The 20,665-nt window shown below is 41.9% G+C and overlaps 1 protein-coding gene across 2 annotated transcripts in view; it reads left to right on the top strand.

The window, feature by feature from the left end:
• The first annotated feature begins 7,022 nt into the window (after window positions 1-7,022).
• The window catches only part of pip5k1bb (phosphatidylinositol-4-phosphate 5-kinase, type I, beta b), a 37,964-nt gene continuing 24,321 nt past the window's right edge, over window positions 7,023-20,665 (top strand). Inside the window, exons 1-3 of one of the 2 annotated variants that reach the window (XM_034594709.1) lie at window positions 7,023-7,244; window positions 19,307-19,396; window positions 19,492-19,560. In XM_034594709.1, coding sequence (XP_034450600.1) covers window positions 19,492-19,560 — 69 coding nt within the window. In that variant the 5' untranslated portion in view covers window positions 7,023-7,244; window positions 19,307-19,396. Of the gene's footprint in view, window positions 7,248-19,306; window positions 19,397-19,491; window positions 19,561-20,665 lie in introns of both variants that reach the window. The other variant, XM_034594710.1, reaches the window with a different exon arrangement.

Raw genomic sequence — 20,665 nt, 5'->3', positions numbered from 1 at the left:
CTCGGCTCAGCTTGGCAGGCCCTCAAGAACATGGCTGCCGTGTACCACCCACAAAGCCATCCAGGTTCCAGGCAGCAGTACTGCATCCCTTCTTACAATCTCAACTCCTTTTACACCAGGTTAGAAACAGACAACACCACCAAGCTTGAGGCAGCAACAGCCTCACTCAGACCTGGTGACCCTGCACTCATCTTCAACCCAGCAGATGTGGTGAGAGCCCTCAAGAGGACCAGAGAGAACAGCTCCCCTGGCCCAGATAATATCAGTGGCCGAGTCTTGAGGTATTGTGCTGAGCAGTTAGGGGGCATGTTTCAGATCCTATTCCATATGGAGCTTTTTTCCTATCTTCATTCAAGCACGTGGTCTTTCAGCTTGAGAGCATGACTTGTTGAATTTATGTTCAGATTGTGTATTACATTTCATCCAAACCCTGCCTGTGCACTCAAATAACCCCTCTTTGGACTTAAATTTGCTCTGCTTCTGCTGGCACTCAGATATATTGTTGATAGTGAGAAGTTGCCACAACGCCACGCCACGCGTTGTGGCAACTTCTCACTATCCCCGCTTTCCCTCACGCTACATTCGCGCGGATTTCCTGCGCTCCAGCTTCAGCCCTTCTCCGCACTTGGGCTGCGGTCTGTGCGCTCGTGAATCGATTGCTCTCAGATTTCTCCTGTGCTCTTGGATTTCATTGTGATCCCCGCCTCATTGTGGGCGCGTTCGCTTTACTTCAGAGCAAACTTGACGGGAGAATGTGCACACTCTCTCTCACACTTACTTTGACACACACATTTTGGAAACGGGAAATCGAGGATGCAGACGTGAGGAGGTGAACTGAAGCCAGATTATTGATCCACTTCATCGTCAACATTTAAACCAACAGCATTAGTTGTGCTCGCGTGACAGAACTGTTCAACGGAAAAATATATGAAACAACTTACAGCAAATAACTAGTTTCATTGCATCAGCCTCCAGACCAGGAACCGGTTGCAACTAAGATCCTAAGATCTAAGATCCTCAGGCTTCCCCTTAGATCACTCACTAACATCTATGAGCACAGTTAGCGAGTCGGATTCTGCTCGACCCAGCACATGCAGTCTTCTTCTCAGCGTTTGAATGGCTCCCCTCAGTAGGTACAGTATTTATGAAATTGCTGCTACCTTGTCCTGTACATATATTCTTATTCACTTTAACTGTATATAATTCACATCTGTACTACTTACCTCAATGCACTCCGTTCACTTCACTCATTCAGTATTAATCTACATTCTTACAATCAGTTTTCACAGCCGTTATCCTGTTCACCCTCCTTTTACATTTATGAGGTAACATTACGGGAAAGTCCAGCCGCCGCCATTTAGTGTTGTTCGGCGTCTACTTCTGCCTGTACAGTAAAAGCGGTACGGATGTTTGGCATTCACACGCTCACTTTAAATGAGTGAGCTGACAGCGAGAGGACGGGGAGTGACTTTCTGTCTCATGTGTGCGTGTGTGCGTCCATGAGACCGGTGAGTCGTGTACTTTGTGTTATCAGTTACTTCAGATGTTTTTTAATTTGTGAGCACGCGCTGCTAGGTGTGCACGAGATTGTCTGTGTCAGTGTATATCCAGGTGACTTTTTACCGTCTTTCTGTTGAATGGATGAGGTGGACTGGCAGTTCAGTAAAGTTGGAACGATATTCACAGATTCGGACTTCCCGGATCAATAAGTCATAAGCGAAACGTTGTTAAAGAACCATCGCCGCATAATTCCCACCGTAGTAAGGTGGACAACGGGCTACAGGCCAGTTCTCATCAATATGAGTCGTCCTCCGTGATGGGCACAGAACATTGGTGTCTATGTACATCCTGCTGTGAGACGAGTGCGCAGGGACCGTCTACAAAGTGCAACACCGAAAAGAGATATTACACAAATATTCAATAACTTCACTGTAATACTGTATATTCTCACCAAAATCACGTCACAGGTCCAGGGAGTCCTGCTGGCTATGCTTCAGTACTTAGTTTGGGAAAATGGTGTTTCGTATAATTTTGGGAAATATTTATTATGGAAAATATTCAATAACTTCACTGTAATACTGTATATTCTCACCAAAATCACGTCACAGGTCCAGGGAGTCCTGCTGGATATGCTACAGTACTTAGTTGGACAACACCTGTCAAAAGTGATTCTATATGATCTCGCTTATTGGTCATAAAAACAAAGGGAGGTTCCCAACTAATTATTTCGATTAAATGTTTTGATTGTGGGACTGGAATGAAACAATAAACTGTTCAGCGTGAAACCCACTTTTCAACTACTGATCCCTGGGAAGGGCTCCTACACCAAACGCTCAGCCTTCTCAGAAGAAGTAGTTGAGATGGATAAGATGGATTATGTGTCTGAGTCATTTCTGTACGTCAATTCATGAAAATATGAAATAACATTAGGTTCTGGTTTTTGGAAAGCAAATATGGCACCTTCTTACATGGCTTCAATGTTGAAGAGATTCTTATTAAAATTCAACAAAATTGAGAAATACATTTTCCGTTTGTATTGCATAACCATCAAGGGTCTCCTTGTGTTTGACGTGTAGTTGGTGTCAATACACTTTCTTAAACAACTTTAAGACCATTAAAACGAAAGAAATTTTCCAAACTAAGTACTGTAGCATAGCCAGCAGGACTCCCTGGACCTGTGACGTGATTTTGTGAACTGCTTCACTGTGCTGAGAGGCGGTGTTCACCACAGCAGACTTGGACTGAAGCCAGGTCAAACTGGGATTGATTAACCCTGTGTGCAAAGCTGTGGCTGTATGAACTAAATAATAAAGTTTATCATTTTCTATTACTCCAGGTTTCCTCCTCCTGTCATTGTGTACGCAGTAAAATCATTCTGTGTGCAGGCTCTCTACATTCTCACCTGAGACGAGGTTTATTCCAACATCATCAGAGGGATTGTGATTCAGAACGCTCTCACCACACTGACCTCCAACATGAACAGTAGGTGTCTGACAACTCAGCAATTTAAACTGAGATTAATAAAAACAACCACAGAGCCTCCAATTTTATGTTGCACCTTTTGTGTTGACAGATCTGATCTTCACCGTTCTGCTGTCTCAGTTTATTCCTGAACTTGTTCAGTGCTTTGCAGTTGCAGCAGGTCAGAGAACGTCATCTCTTGTTTACATTCATCTTGTGATTACAAAAAGCAAGAGAATAAACAAACAAAACCAAACAATGTCATGTGTGTTGCAGGTGGAAAAGGATTTAAGCAGGAGTTTTACTGTGAGGCTCAGGACTGCGCTGCTCATGTGATTATGGTGTTCTGCAACGACGAGCGGGTCTTCAGTGGTACTCGCATCGAAGAATGTGCCGGACACCTACCACCCAATTCTGTCTGCCAGCACCAAGGTCGGGCATTCGTTTCCACCGTTTCAGGAGGGACCTGTGAATTCGAAGGCACTGACGGTTATCTTGAGACCAAAAAATGCACAGGTATTTACTTTTACTCTCTAGAGTTCTTTGTATTTACAAACTGTACTAATACAGGTTTTCATTGCACACTATGCTTGAACATGAGGATTTCACAGATTAAGTCTGTTCAGAGAAACCGGAGTTTCCTTACTCTGATGTTTTTAGTGTATAAACCTGCGCGTTTGGTTTCATATGGTTTATACTACTTCACTCTGACAGAGATGAAGATATAGTGTCCTGTAAATCACTTATCTCAGGGGTTTTAGGACATGTAACACACAAAGTTGTAATAATGTGATGATGATCTCTACGCCGCTAGAAAGACAAATAAACCACATCAACCTGAGAATATAAGAGTGGTGAATGCAGCAGATGACAGCAGGAAGCTCCACTTCCCTCTTTCACATACAGTTATGTAAAATAAGTAGGTGTACTAGCGGAAAGACGTCTGAACAGAATTAATCATTCCAGGCTGAGGGTGCTGCTTTAAATGCATTTCCTCTTTTTAAATGTCATCACTGCCGCCACATTTAAGCTGTTGATCTGATTTTTAATTTGTGTAAAACAATGCAAAAAATCCTTAGTGACAAATTAGACCCTAGAATTATATTATTTCTGATGAATATGTTCCTTAAGACGAATAATAATGACACTGAAGATAAATTAGAATTTTACACCCAGCACATTTTTGGATTAAAAGTGATCATGATGACATTTATTATTCCGTCTCAGGGTTCAGGTAAAAAACCACACAAGATAGAATAAAATGCAAAGGAAAGCACAACAAAGTTTATATACTGCAAATATATTAATGTCTAAAAGAGAGATGACTATACCAATGCCTCCACAGCTGGAATTGGTAGCATTAAGTGCTAAATATAACATTCGATAAAACCAAGATGACTTCATTTTCAGATTCATTGTGCCGGCAAATACATTTATACATAAGATTTCTTAGGACGTATTGGAAAGTGTCGACTCCTGCAGCGACATACATTTCACTAACACTTGACCTTCTCAGTCTCTTGAGTAATAATCTCATAGCCTCTCATAGCATCATGATAAGCAACTTCAAGTTTCTTTATGCTTACGTTTTTTTAAAGTTTGACCAAAACATGGGCAGAAAAGAGAAGTGTGAACAGAAACACCTTCGCTCAGTGTGTAACCTCACTAAAGCTGCGTCTGTGTCTTCTCATCAGTGACCAAGATAATTTACCTGATTACTGACACCAGGATTACTGTTAAACAATTTGAAGTCAGGACATTTCTGCACATTTTTCCTCTTTGTATATTGATAAATATCTTTGCTGGTGTCTGTAACTGATACTACACTGTCTAATAACACTTTGTAACACGTCTCTTGTTTTCTCAACTAGACCTCGACAGCACATGTGTTTTTACCACTGGTGAGTTTTACCTGCAGATACACCCGTCACATTAAGCTTCTCGCTGTTTTGTTCGAACGTTGACTGGAGTTTTTCCCTCTTTCCTGCAGGTACCTCACCACCTCAACACCTCCTTCCTGCAGATACCTCACCACAGAAACACCTAGGCCGAGCCTACGTAGTCAGCATCGTCTGTGGAGTAATAGGTGAGTTCTGAGCTTCAGTAAACCTGACACTTTGTCTGCATGCACCATGTTTCCTTATCTTCTGAACAAGCAACTGTCAACAGCAGCCACGTGTAACTCTTTCCCTTCAACCCCTTCTAACCCACGTCTTTGCATTAACTTTAAGAAGATATGGCTTTTTGATACTTTTCCCACTTGCTCTCTCTCTCTCTCTCTTTCTCTCTCTGCCTTCTAGCTTTCTCTCAGGGCTTAAATGTTCGTCTTTCAAATGCTGGCAACTAGGTGACATCAACATTTTATTGAGCGTTGTATCTATTGTGCATTTATACAGTCGTCTTATATATGCATCTCTGGATTTCACAGGTTTGGTGATAGTCCTGTGACTGGCTGCATATGTCTATACAAAGACCCACCTACCTACCCCTATAGCCCATATTCACAACACAATGTGCCACATGGGGCTTAACAAGGTATGACATCCTCTGCCCTCAACCCTTGACTAGCGTGGCAGAGCATTAACCAACAACTACATCAACAAAATAACAATGTTTACAACATTCCTGAGACATTTCTAACATAAATGGAGAGGTGTATCAAAATATTTATATAAAAGAAAATGTCTGACAGAGGTTGGGGTGGCATGGAAGGCAGAGCAGCAATGACAATTGTAATGATAGAGGTGTAGCAGTAATGGTAGTCAGTGAACATTAAATTCCATCATACAGCCCATAGTTTGCACAGATGTAGTTGTAAATATATTTATGATGACGTCTCTCATTCTTAACATGACCATGGGGTCTGCAGCCTCCTCTCTCTCTTTGACGAAGACAACAACCTTTATTTAAAATCCAGATTACTAAGTCTTCGTAAAACCCACTAATCGGCCTTGGGTACCTTGAAAGGTGCTACCAGGCTCTGGTCATCTCACAACTATACTACTGCAACTTCCTCCTGGCTGGTCTGCCTGCTAATGCCATCCGACCTCTGCTGCTCATCCAGAATGCAGCAGCTCGACTGGACTTCAACCTACCTAAGTTCACTGCACCGCATGATTCTTGCTGTCCTGGGTTTGTAACCTCATAATGCACGTATTGTAATCGCTTTGGATAAAGCGTCAGCTAAATGAAATGTAATGCAATGTGTTGTGTGACTCATATACTATAGTCAGGCCCTAAGAGTCCTTACACAAGGTCTTTTGTCAAGTGCTGTGATCCAGTTTTGCTTGACTGTAGCTGGAGGACATTGTTAGACATCCAGTTTTTGACGTTATTAAGACAAGTAATTAGTGAACTCCGCTGTCAAGGCTCCGTAGGTTTAACAGGTCAGTGACACCAGGATTACTGCAGGTACAGCAGGTCTATCATGTGGCACAAATTCTTTCCTCTTTGTATATTTTTTTCTGTTTTTTGTACTAATATAAATGTCCAAATTTCTACATGGTAGTACAAATACAAAATTTTAATAAATAACCCTTATTAACAATTTTGTATGTTTGTATTTTGTCATTTGTATATCTTTTTGGCGTGGCTTTCATATAAGCCATCACTGGTTCTGGTTCATTCTCAAATGGGGGTCCGTGACACGCTGCCAGGGGGTCTGTAAAAAGTTTCCAAATCCCCCCATTAAAATGATCATGACATGGGTGTTCTGTGCTGATGTGGTGAAAATATAAAATAGACAATTTTACTCATGTTGATCTTTTACCTTGTTCATTAGAATTGTAATAACACGTAGGTCATGTCAATAGATCAATATACTGTGTGAGGGGGGGGGTCCCTGGGATGCTTTCCATCTTGTAGGGGGGGTCCTTGGCTGAGAAAAGAATGAAAACTTATGCTTTTATCCAGAAACTAAACCTTCGACCATTAGGGGGCGTAGCAGAGTTGTTTATCATCCTTGTATGCAGTGAATGGCAGCGTTGTGTGTAAAGAGGCAGGGCAGGGACATAGCACACACATACACACACACACACACACACACACACACACACACAGCTCCTTGCTGCTCTCAGTAGAGGTGAGAGTCTTCAGCAGTCCACAGTCCTCCTGTGGTGGAGATACATCCTGTCACTTCAACTGGCTTTTATTCCTCTGTCTGCTGGGGATTGATTGTCAGCTTGGAGGAGAGATCCTCTCTGTGAGGACTGCAGCAGCAGCAGCAGCAGCAGCAGGAAAAACAATATTTCTACACGACTCTACAGCCAGGAGGAGACGATCAGGTGGTGAGATTATACTGTTTGTTGGGTGTATGATCTGAAACTGTTGATATCTTGTACAAATATTCACTGACTCAAAGCCCTCACCTCACACACTGTGGTATTTCAGAGTCACTTCTCTGGTTGTTGTCAAGTGAAAAAACTGCAGGTGTGCATTGAGAATGAAGTCACCCAGATGTTCAGGAAACATATCAGCTGTTCTGAACTTAAAAAGGCAGAATTTCTCTAATAAGGCTCAGCATGTGTTTCGTGTGATTGGGTGAAGTGTTGATTCAGAATTGGAGTGAAAGTGAGACTAAAGATGAGTGTGTAGCTCATGTGAAGAAAGGCAGTTTTATTTCGAAAGCACATTTCACACACAGAGGTATATTCAAGGTGCCATACGGGGACATTAGAAACAACACAGCAGAGGCCAAATGAAAAGAGTCAGTAAGAAACAATTTTCAAGCAAATTAAAAAAGGCAAAAATAAATAAAAAGGGCTAAATCTATATAAAAATTTAAAAATCAGCTAAAGGAGTGAAAGTGTACAAATAAAATGGATAGAACTGTGTAAAACCATAACAATTTAAATATAAGATCATTCATTCATCCTTAAACTTTAAATCACATTATTTCTGCTGTTATTGTTCAGATAAAACCTGTGGTTCAAACATGGGGAAGTTTTATTTTTGTTTTGTTATATGACTCCATCTGTGCCATGCTCATTTAATGTTTAGTTTGATGGGAAGGAAGAGGAAGAAATGGAAATGTGACCTTTATGAGTGTGGATGTCTTGGGGTCTGACAGCAATCATGTCCACATATTGCTTTTATCACTTTAGGGGGAATAAAATTGTCTCAGTTGAACTTTTTGTAAGACATGTTGAGAAAGTGGCGTGCAGCAGTGCACTGGACCAGGTGGCAGATTTTTATCTGTATTATCTCGGGTGCTACGTTATTAAAACCTCGACCAGGTTCTAATAACGATTTACTGGCCTGGAGTGTCAGTGTCTGTCACATCGTCACCGGTCTTCACAGTGAACTGTTACATTTCACCTCCTGGTATTTGACAGCGATGCTCTTTACGATTCCTCCACCCTGACACATCCCACCAGGAAAAACGGAGATATATATGCTGATGTTTTTTAACGTTATCCCAGTTCGACTGTGAGCAGCAAAGTGAGCAGGGAGGCTGCTATATGGAGCTCAACAACAGCAGTGTTGGACTCACTGGTTACGACTCAGTGGCAGTTCAGCAGCTGAGTTTGCGTTTATATGACATTATATTACTGACAAAATACTGAATTTTATCAGATAATGTTTTATTTGTGTGTCTGAGGGGGAGTTTTGCTGAGTTTTATGCGATGATCTTAAACACATTTAATATGAATGTGATATTTCCCCCTTAAGAAGTGTCTTTTTAGAGGGATTCTATCATAGGTATAGTCATATTATGTCTTTGCAGTTTGAATTAGAGCTAATAAAGCATCACATGTTCAGATATCTTGGGATTTTTCATTGGAACATTAAAGTCTAAGGCTGATTTGGATCAAAGTGTGATGCCTCTACTGTATGTTCGGGGGAAATTATTATCATGCAAATCTGACTGGTCTTTGTTGCCAGACTTTAGGAAGGGCAAGGGCAAGGTGCTACGCATGGATACAAGCATCTGGTTTCCTTTATTAACTTCCTGTTTCTTCCACATTTGACTGCCGGGGCCAGGTTGGTCAGTTTGCCGCAGAGGATGTTTGAAAGGGAAAATCTTTCATGCAAATCCTCTGCTCTCTCTCTCTCTTTGGGAATAACACCTGAGCTCACTGCCCTCGCCAGGCGATGGTATCTCGCTTGTCAAGAGTGAGCGGCATCTGCACATTATGAAATGTTTTCCGGCCGAGTAGCAGCAGAAGTACCACATCACTGCAGAGCAAAAAACTTGTTGTCAAGACAAATCCTCTTTCTTTTGTGACCCTCTGGTTTTGACTGTGGTGGATCGGATTCTCTCGTAAATTAGTGATTGAATTGGAGATAGTGGCTGCAACAGTGAGCATTGATTAGTGACACTGATTCACAGCAGAAGTTTTCTTTTTTTTTTTTAAACCAACATTATTATAATATCTCTTTGTTGCTGCGTAAGCTTCTTGAGGAGAGGTAGCACAACAATTAACGGCTGTTGGGTTTTTAGGGGCGTCTTGTGATTTTGGGTCAAAGAGCACTCTGTGTACTGTGCTCGCACTGTACCATCGGATCCCAGCAGTGATAGGTCCAAAAATAACAGGCATATGAGGCTCATTAAGACAGTTACATAAGTCAGGGCCTTAAACAGCACTACGCTCTCATTTCTGATAATGGTCTGACTGACCCATGTGCCTCGAATCAGCACACAGGGGTGTGGCCCCGTGTTGGTCTGGTTACATTCCAGATAGTAATCTGATTTGAAAAAATAGAAATAGCTCACTGTGCTGTGTGCGTGAAAAACTCCATAATGTTTGTGTGTGTTTTAGTGTGACCTAACCGATTCTTCTCTCAGAGGAGCCTCTCTCACTCCTGTCTGCTATCACACTCTGAAAGTGCTAATGTGCTAAGTGTTCGCTGCTGTGAGCTAAAAACATGACGAGCGCTTGTTTCCTTCCCAGATGTGTTTGACTAATTAACTCCACCAAAGGAGGTTATAATGTCACACCTGACAGTTTGTTTGTTGGTTGTTTGTATTTATGCAAGATTACACAAAAACTACTGAATCCATTTCCACGAAACTTGGTGGAAGGATGTGGTATGGGTCATGGAAAAACCCATTAAACTCTGGTGTGGATCAGCATCAGTGGGTTGACCCTGGACTCCCCCCCCCCCCCCCACAATTATTTTTACTGAACTGATATCTATGACCGTCTAATGTTTGGTGCAGCTTGATAACATTTAAGGGGAATGGTGTACGCGCTCTACTGAGTGACCATCCAGTTGAATCAATGCTCTAAGCATCATGAAAATATGTTTAATAAAGAATTTGGCATTTTTTCCCATGGAGAGACGTTCATATGAATGAGATCACTGCTGAATAAGATGGTGTGTTGTGGCATAAACCACAGACTGGTCAGTGCTCAGTTTGACCCACATACTCCCTTGACCTGATGAGGTTTAGCCTTCACACCTTTGTTCAGCTGTGCTGCAGAATTACCTTTACATGGTCTCTCTTTCTCTCTCTCTCTCTCTCTCTCTCTCTCTCTCTCTCTCTCTCTCTCTCTCTCTCTCTCTCTGTTATCTCTTTTATTGTGCTCGTTCGTTGGTCGGGCTGCGCTCATGTCAGCACATACCACATACTTATTTGTCTCCTGATAGCCACCATGTAGGACTCAGTCAGGATTTTTATAATGAGCTGTGTTTTATTGTCAGTGCTGTGATCGATGTTCCCTTGAACATATACTGTACAATCCCAGGAGCCAGAGTCTGGCACACAGCACATGAAGCGTATATGTGAGCTGAGACAATTAAGACAATCATCTCCTTGACATAAAGTCACTCCCTTTATCCTGTGTTGATGTGATTTGTTTATTTGATCCAGAGTACAAGAACCAGGCAGCAGGCTAATGTAATGTTTGTATAAAAACATATTCTGGCACATTAGCACTTTCTGATAACAATGATAGAAAAAAATAAAGCATGAGTAAAATGTTGTGGAAACAGGCATAATAAAATAATTCAAGTTCTCTTGAGTATAAATGCTTGAAATGTGAAGAGGTTGGTCTTTAGACCACTGTGTCATGAGTCAATTATCCATCACTGTTTTCTGGTTGAAAGTGAAAACAGTCAAATGAATAATTAAAGGGGCACTCCACCAATTTTATACATATGGATCCTTCCTTTTAGTCATATAGGGAGTACTGAGTGAAAACTGATGTATGGCTCTTAAATGGTTGAATAGTCTAATGTTTTGTTTACCAAATTAGTAGCGGTTTTCTGACAAGTGAAACATGCAAACAAACAGGGTACATCTCCTTTGGATAGAACAGAATACTTTGTATCAGTGGTAGTTAGTGGATTCTGTTGTTAATGTTATTAATTTGGATTTGTAAGTACTTCCTGTCACCAAGGAAGAGGTATGTTTTTGGGAGATGTTAAAGAAAGTAAATAAATAAAAAATCCTGGATCCACCCCCAGATTCGGATCTGCATATGTTATCTGTTCTTGCCTGAACCATAAACACATCCTTCCACCAGGTTTTTGGGAATCTGTCCAGTAGTTTTTGCATAACACTGCCAACAAAAAAACAAAGTGCTGATGAATACATAACCTCCTTAGCGCAGGTAATAAATGCAACTTAGAGCCCCTTTCCACTGGTCTGTAGTCGAAAAAACCCACTAACATCTGGACTTTGTCTGCAATGGGAATGGATACAATCAACAAGGGGTTCTATTGGCTCATGCTCGTTGGACTGGAGGAGCCAGGGATCAAACCAACGACTTTTAAGCAACTGGACGACACACGCGAACTCCTCAGCCACAGCCGATGTGATAGCTCTATTTGAACCCTCTTTGAGGGCAGATACAGTTTGTCACAGCAATCATTCACAGCACCTTATGCAATCTTAATGTGACCTGACACATCAACACTCTTTTTCTTTTTTACACTGACTTTTGAAGAGTTAATGTTAATCTTGGATTTACACATTCCAGTGTCAGGGTCTGTTTAAAATGTCCCTCATTGACTTTACAGCATCTGAAGGGGGATGTAGAACTTTCCCAGTATTATCGTTTTGATCTTAATGACCTCAAAAGAGGAATTCCCCCCCCCCCCCCCTTTCATGGCCCTACTGCACGTCAACACTGTTTGAAAGGATGAAAGAAAAATCTCCCAAAAGAGGCCTTCAGCGCCGATTGGCTCATAATTGTTTCCCTCTGCGTAACGATTGGTTGGCTGGAGGCTGCTGGCAGAGCGAAGGGTTGGCAGCCTTGCAGGAATTCAGATTATTCGAAGGTTGTGATGTTTGTTGTCGTTGCTTGTTGTTGTTGTTGTTTGGGCCCTGCTCAGAGTCCCTCCCCCTGTTCCCTGGCCTGGTAATGATGAATTTTCCTGGGGGCCCACTTGGGGGACCCTGTAGGGTGTGAGAGAGTTGGAGGAAGATGAGACGAAAAATAAAGGGTTTTAACAGCGAGACATGGAGGGGTGGGTGAAGACAAACAAGTGGGTGGAAGGAGTTAAAGAATGTGGAAAGTTGGCAAATGTAAAAAAATCCCCCTTTTTTCCTCTTAGCAGCCTGAAGGCTCAGATAAATAAAGGCAGGCCAACCTACTCCCATGATCAGCCCCATGATCGATCACTTCTGAGAACAATAAACCTGCACCCACAGGGATATGCTTAGGTAGTAAACCTGCTTGTGGTTTAAAGAAAACTGAGAGGACCTTTGGACTCTAGGGCAGGGCAGAGTAAAACTAAGCAGGGCTTTGCTCTGACAGACAAGTCTCTTATTCGTCACTGGATCATGTTTGACATGAGCTAAATTGTGTATATGTCACCGGTGGTTGAATATATTAATCCTGCATAAAGCATAAACCCTCGACTCTGCAGTGTTTCGCTCCTTCAGGGCAGCCTCTCTGTTTTCCCTCTGTATGCTTATCTGTCCCCCTCCCTCAGTGGAATCATGTGACTGGCTGGACACTGAGGGTGACCTCCTCCTCGCTGCTTCTCATGCAGAGTGGAGCCGGAGTGAGACGCTCCCTGAATTACAAATACAGCGGCCGATTCCCTTCCCTGAGTCTCTGGTATTCATGTCAAATTCTGTTTCTGTGGGTCTTGTGATTAGAGATGTTCAGATACCATTTTCCACTTCCTGATACCGATTCTGATACCTGCACTTTACGTACTGGCTGATACAGAGTACCAATCAGATACTAGTGCATCAAAAAAAAACGTAAATAATGTATTTTAGGAGCTTTATGCTACTAACCTTGTGTAGAAGTGGGGATTGCTTTCATTTTTGTATGGCCCGGCTCATGTTAAACCATTTGACAAAACAAATGAATACAGAGAAAGAACAATGTAGAACTTAGTTTGATAGTCAGAATATACAAAACTTATTTCCTTTAAATAGCTTATAGTTTAGCACTTAAGCTAGTTTATAGCTTAAGTGCAGCCACAGTTTTTATAAAATAAACCACATAGTGCCCCCCATCCAAAATGAAGTCTACGGTGCACATGGCGGTTTTACTTCGGGACTTTCCAGTGTGAAATTTGCTGACATTTTACATTACTCTTGCTAACGCTACACTACCAGAAATCTTTGTTGCTCTAAAAACAGTACTTGCCAATGGCAGAACTGAGCAACTGCTTTTATGAAATGGAAAAGAAGTAATTTCAGGTAAAAAGAAAATAGCAATTTTTATCTGGGTGAAACTAATATACTTTAAAGACGGGGATCGCTGTCGAATCGTTACATACATTTGCGTACTCATCAATACCGACCCGGCATTTTCGTCAGTATCTGAGAACTTCCTGATACTGGGTTCTGTATCGGAACATCTCTACTTTGGATTATATATTTTTTGGGTCTCTACCAAGAAAAATTGTGTGACATGTGGTCCTACTGTACATTGTTGTGACAGAAATCATGAGTGAGGCGCCCAACTAGATATTTAAAACGATCACACCTTTTGTCCCGTTGTGTCCGTTTCTCGCTCTCATGGTCTTCCTCCTCTGTCTTTTTCCTTCCCTCCCTCTTTCAAGCTCATTTCTTCTGTTCTATGTCACACCTGAAAGGTCGAGGTGCTATTTCTGTGCAGTCTCTCCTTACCTCACTTGTAATATTCCTCTTTTCTGCTGGTGATGCCTCTGCTTGCAGCATCTTGTTGCCCCTATCCAGCAGCTCAATACACCTCCCAAAACTCTTCTTTCTTCCTCAGATTTATATTTTCAAAAAGTTGAATCGTGAAAAAATTACTGAACATTTGACAAAGGTGGTGTTGGCCCCTTCTCCCTCTCCACTGAGCGTCATCTGCTCCTCGGCCCTCTCACTGTTTGTCTGCGAGCAAAACGCATTCTTGAAATATCCACAAAAGGTGGATGATTGTTTTTTAGGTGGTGGAGGACGACATATTGCTACTCTTGTTATTGTCTTTGTTCTACATGTTATTGTTATTGTTCATAGGACTGATTATTTCAGCTTGGCCGGTGGAGGGAAGCCTGCACACTCGCTGTTTGTTTCCCAGCTGCTTGATTCCTAACAGCACATGGCACATTTCACAGACGCAGTATATTTCACATGGTTGAGGTAACTGACCAATTATGTAATGACACTGAAAAGTGTTTACACACGACGTCAGAAAGATAATGACTTATGAGGCTTTGGGTGGAGTTATTTTACTCCCCCTGCAAAGGAAAAATGAGGTAGGGTTTTTGGGTGCATTAGTTTTATCTGTTTGTCAGCTGGATTGTGCAAAATGAATGGACGGATATCATGAAACTAGAAAGATGATTAAGAGAAGATTCAATTTTGGTTCAGATCCAGATCAGGGGATGGATCCATGTTTTTTTTTTTTACTTTCTGTAGCGTTTTCATTGGGAATAATTCATGGACCTTGATAAGGGGACTGATATTTATAAGTGTGTACAATGTGGTGCAGATCCAAATCAAAATGAATTTATACTGAATATGAGGTATCATAAGGGGACTGTTGGGCCTTGGCAGAGGTATGGACTCTACTGAGTGACCGTCTAGTTTTATCTATGATTTCATTCTTCATTTCAGTGTATCACCCTGCTCCTGGAATACAATATTTTAGATCCTGAAGACAGATTGGAATCAAAAAATCAACAACAATGCAACACGGCGAGTACTCTAGGTTAAATTTAGCTCGGGAGGAGTTTCTGTGAGCAAGGATCAGAGCAGTTAAGTTGATGAAGCTGCTCCCCTGCAGGCTGAGCTAAGCGGACTCCCCATGCATCTTCTTGATTGTATTCATCTAAATCCAGATATCCGCGCTTATCTAACATCTCACAGTCGAGTGTGTGTGTGTGTGTGTGTGTGTGTGTGTGTGTGTGTGTGAGTGTGTGTGTGTGTGTGTGTGTGGGTGTGGGTGTGAGTGTGTGTGTGGGTGTGTGTGTGGTTGTGTGTGTGTGTGTGTGTGTGTGTGTGTGGGGGGGGGGGGGGGGGGATTGTGAAGGTCATGTAAGCCCAGCACTCCACTCCTCCAGCGCTCTGCATCGCTGCTCTGCCATTGATTCTCCATTATATGTCCAGTAATGTTCTGCAGTAATCCAATAGGATCTTGGGGCTGAAGCGAAGCAGAGCAAACAGGAACTTATACGTGTCCTGAAGTGTCCTGGTGACAGAAAGTGTGACGTCATGGTGAGATGGGTTGAAAATGAGATTTGTTATCACATTGAACTACATCAACACACAGAGATAATTGACTTCTCAAACAATTGTGACGCATTTGTGACTGCCTCATGTCCAATCGTGCATGCGTGAGGCGATCGACCCACACTACCTTCGCGATCGACCGGTCGATCGCGAAGGTAGTGTGGGCAGCCCATATTGGGCACCCCTGTGCTAAAGTATTATTATTGCTACATTGCTCACTGGAACCAGTGTGGCAAGTTCACCGCAGCTACTTAGACATTCAGATGTATTGGGTCTGAATATTTACCATACCAGACAGCCCACGTCTGCTCTGCAACCACATACTTTTCCTTGCCAGGGCTGCTTGGCTACGGAGTGGCTATTTGACTTCCACAGGGGCTGACACCCTTGGCAATATCCCCGAAACCGTGGAGGAGCTATGCAACGAGAGCCAGTGTTTGATCTGCACTCAAGTGTGTTTGTTTGAAGGGTGGTAGAGTTTCTGACAAGCGCGTTTGGACAAGTGGGAAGAGAGTTGTTTAAGTAAGAGACTGCTGGAAAAGAAGAGCAGAGGAAGTAAGGTTTATGTATATGGCACCTTTTTAAGAACAGAAGTCACAAAGTGCTTAACAAGTACAACGATGAAGTGAGTGAAAATGACCAAGTCTGAATTTTGACAAATACCTATAGTCACAGAAAGAGCTTTTGTGAGTTTGCCAAGAAACTTTTGATGTGTAAAATACTTTTTATTTCTTTTACAAAGCAGATTTGTGAATCCAAGAACTTTTTCTAAATGGGATTATTCCTATTTCCATTCAATTTCCCTCAGCGTTGTGCAGATACAGTGTCGTATCAAGTCTTTACACGACCTTGCTTGACTTCCTCACAGAAAGTCACAGAAACAAACAAACCCTCAACTCCACCCACTCCTCGCAGGCCAGATCTTAATGTTTTACTGAACTAAACTTTTAAGTAAACACAATGTCCACAGCATCATTTTTCTGATTTGGTTTTCATCCAGACCACAGAACAGCCACTATCTACCAAAGGCCGTGATGCATTTATTATTACCGCTAAGAGGTTATGGTTTTATCTGCATTTGTTCGTCTGTTTGTTAGCAGCATTACACAAAATTTTGTGAAGGGGTGAAGCCAAACGCAAGGGAGAACTCAAAACATTTTTATACAGATGGGTACGGATAAATTGACAGATTAAGGAATTAGGGAGCTCTTTTAGTTTGTTTGTTGGTTTATTTGTGAGCAGGATTACACAAATATACTTCTAAACCGATTTCAACCAAACTTGGTGCCGGGATTGAGCCGGGACTGGGGAAGAATCCATTAGATATGGTGCAGATATGGAATTTTTTACTTTGTTTAGCTTTGTTTTATGATAAATCAGTAATTTAGTTTATCAGACCAATTCTTTTCTTTTATATCTCTACTACAAGATGATCACGTGTAGGATTGTTTTTCCATTGCAGAGGTATGCGCTCTACTGTGTGTCATTCTAGTTGCATATGTAGCACACAGTAATGTAATGGTTACTTACAACTCACATAATCACGTTATTATATACACATCGTTTTACACATGTGTAATAGTGCACAGTTCATGCGCTCACTTGTTTTCATGTGAAACTCCTGTAAGCCAGTGGTGTTTGCTGTGGGGGGGCTGGTGTACGACAGCAGAGAGACAGGGATGATTAGGACGATCCATCCATCCATCGGTTTTCATCCATGTGTCCGTCCATCTGTCTGCCTCTCTTTGTTGAGAGGTGAACAGTAACAACAACAGACCTGCTGTTGTCCACTGCAGCCGCGGGCCTCCCGTGGATTGTTCTGGAAGCAGTCTGTTAGAGCGCCAGCTGGGTTGTGCAGTCAGGTGAGGGGAGAGAGAGAGAGAAAGAGAGAGAGAGGTGGAATGGGGGGGGGGGGGTCCGAACACTAGTGAGACCCAGGCCATGCAGGGCTGAGACAGACAGTCTGCCTGCAGGGTTGTTAACATTCCTCAGGTTCACAGCTCACATCCGATGGCTCAGGTGCACCAACACCTCATTACTCAGAGTCACTGCCAATGACAAGGCCCCAGATCGCTAATAGGATTTTGTTTTGTGAACAGCATTCCAGGTGACTTTGGACTCGTTGTCTGGGTTACCATTGCAACAGACTGGCGTTTCATCCAGAATGAGTTGACATTCATGTTTGACCTCATGAGGGAAACACCAAATACAGAATGGAGGATAGACATGCTTTGAATAAGTATAGAAAACAAACAGATTGTGTGATTGTGCTTTGAGTCAAATATAAATGTAGTATGGTATCGTCTCTGTGTTTGTAGCAACAGAAGAGCTGGTGCACAGATAAGGAGTCTGAAGACAAGAGGTGTCTGTTAAGTACTTTTAATATCTGAATCAGTGAGTGTGTGTGAACATGTGTTCATCTGATTCTGCTTATAAAGGCTATATTTAGTGATTTTATTGATACACCCTACACAGCATAGGAACACAATGTTATTACTGTGGATAGTTGATAAAAACAAGTGGAAATGTAAGTTCCCTTCTAATGAGACATCACAATCTCAGTTCTGAACCGATGTGGATTTATTATCTGGTCACGGAACAGGTGAATGGAGGACACGGCACTGCGAGCACTGATGAAGCAGAAAGATATTGTGTATAATCGCAGCTCGGAGGCACCATACCACCTGCATATAAATGCACCTGCAGGCTCACCACAGCTTATCAGACGAAATCCCAAATTTGCCAGTGTTTCTGTGAAGCTGCACCTCACTTCCACCTCAGAGTCTCTGTTTTTCCTGCAGAGGACAAACACTGAGAAACAGTTATGTCACAGTTTCATTGAGTGAAATAAGGTGGGGAGGGAGAAAGAGAAAGAAAAGAGTGGTGCAGTAACATTTATGGAGACCATATGAGGAAATATGACTGTTTTTTTATTTGGAGTGTGAACACACTGCTTTCTTGCGTAACACTAGTGACACACGCTCTGCAACTCTGCTCCTGAAACAGTGGCGGATCTAGGATTTTTCTAAACCAGGGGGCATTAAGGGGGCACAATTTACAAAGATTATATGTACAACAGAAACGTATAATTTCTGATTCAATAAGATACACATTTAGGTCATTCCTTGTTTACTGTTAGCTCCGAAGCTTTTGAGCAAAGCCACACACAATTGAATACATTTTGAAAATGACTTCTTGTTCATACACAATGTGTTCTTCAAAAATGCTTAGAAAATAAAGTTCTTAACAAATTGTTGTATTTATTGGTTGTGTTGCAAGTGGGTGGTTAGATTTCTTTTAAAGACTATTGACAGGACAGGGGCCAATCAGACTTTAGCTGGGGGCCAGTGCCCCCCTGGCCCCGCCTCGGCCCCTGTCCTGTAATGGAAAAATTGAAACAAATAAACACAGTATATTGACGGACAGAGAGGTATTGTTTCTCCAAAACAAGGCTGTAATAAGAGTAGGTTGGATTGTTATTATACACACATAAGACGTCACGAGTGGCTGTCAAAGCAGGAGGGAGGGTTTAGAAATAGACTCCTATCAGACAGAGATTAACACGAGAGCAACGGCCTCAAACTGAAAGTGTATCGCAGTTAATTAAGGAATCTTTGCTGGTGGCCATGTTCCCTTTCTTCCTCAGCTTGTTGCATCTTCATTTTCAGCTTTTCTTCAGAGTTTGTTTCATTGTCTAACTCTATTTCCCGTTGTGTGTCTCCTTTTCTGCAAAAGGCTCCAGACCTCCTGATGATTACTCAACCTGACAATCCAGAGATGTCGCCCTGATTCCTGTTTGTCGGACACAGCTTTTTTTTAAGCAAGGTAAGTTTAGGATCTTGACTTGTTTTAGTTTGAGTCATCTGTATAAATAATCTTATTACTGATCTTTATTCCTTTTTAATATGTGTCTCTGTCAGATGTCAACCACAACAGAAAATGGAATGGGAGGGCCCTGGAACACAAGCAGGGAGAAAACTTATAAGAAGGTACAAAATTATATAAGAGCCTCACTTTGTTTGGTTTTATTTTACTCCTATGATGAACGTGAACCTGCTCCCATAACATTTATTTTGGAATGAAGCTGTTTGGAGCCAACAAGCCCACAAGACCTTTACTTGTCACATGAGTCCTTATAAATGTCCTTGTGCAGCACATAATGTCCTTACCCCTGCCAGGGCCCGCTGCCAGAAATCTCTCAAGTGCTGGTCACACATGTTTTCTTTCTTTTATTTTTGCTTTAAACCTTAGACGTCACTGCTTATGGCAGCATTTCTCAATATGTCACAATTACATGGATTCTCACAGCAGCGATAACTGTTGAGGTTGAGACTTAAAACTGGTGAAAGGTCTTTTTGTCGTAGCAATAAGAGTATGTTTGAGTTCCAGGCTCTAAAAACACTTTTCAGTGTGTTATTGAAATTTCAATCCATTCAATTCAAGAACTAGAATGGCAGATTTTATTTTATTAATCATGCCTGTTTTATTTCAACAAGATCCATGAGTTATTCTCTGAGAAATCAACAAAAGTATGGAAAAACGCAATGTTAAAGAAAATGAAAGTGAAAAAAATTCCCTTGATCTGGCCCCTGATCCGGATCCACACCAAAGTGTAATGGGTTTGTTCCTGATCCACCTACATCCTTCCACCATGTTTCATGGTAACACGTCAAGTCGTTCTTGTGTAAGGCTGCTAATCTCAGAGCCCGTCGGCCATCGTGGACAAATTAGCTTCTGGGGGATCGGGTGTAGACAGCGGATATCTGATTCAAGACTCTTACATTCTCAGAAAACAGCAAAAGGTATTTTAGTTCCAGCAAGATTGTTGTTAAATTAAAAAGCCGATAGCAGAAGCATTTTGTCGAGTGCTCCGCCTCTTTTACTCTCTACACAGACTTTTTGCCTGCGGACAACCAAAGCCTGCTCAAACGTGATTGGTCAAACTAGCACCAGAAACCAGAAGGCTTCGGGCCCCAATCCTACAGGCTCTGTTTGTTCACAGGCAGAATATGTTTATAGAGATTATAATGCTGCTAACTAACAGACAAATAAATGCTGATGAAAACATAACCTTCTTGGCAGAGGAGATAACAC

The sequence above is a fragment of the Hippoglossus hippoglossus genome, chromosome 9 (genome assembly GCF_009819705.1).
Source record: "Hippoglossus hippoglossus isolate fHipHip1 chromosome 9, fHipHip1.pri, whole genome shotgun sequence".
NCBI classification, from domain to species: Eukaryota; Metazoa; Chordata; class Actinopteri; order Pleuronectiformes; family Pleuronectidae; genus Hippoglossus; species Hippoglossus hippoglossus.
The sequence above is the reverse complement of the archived record's forward strand: the minus strand, read 5'-3'. Positions and strand labels throughout refer to the sequence as shown.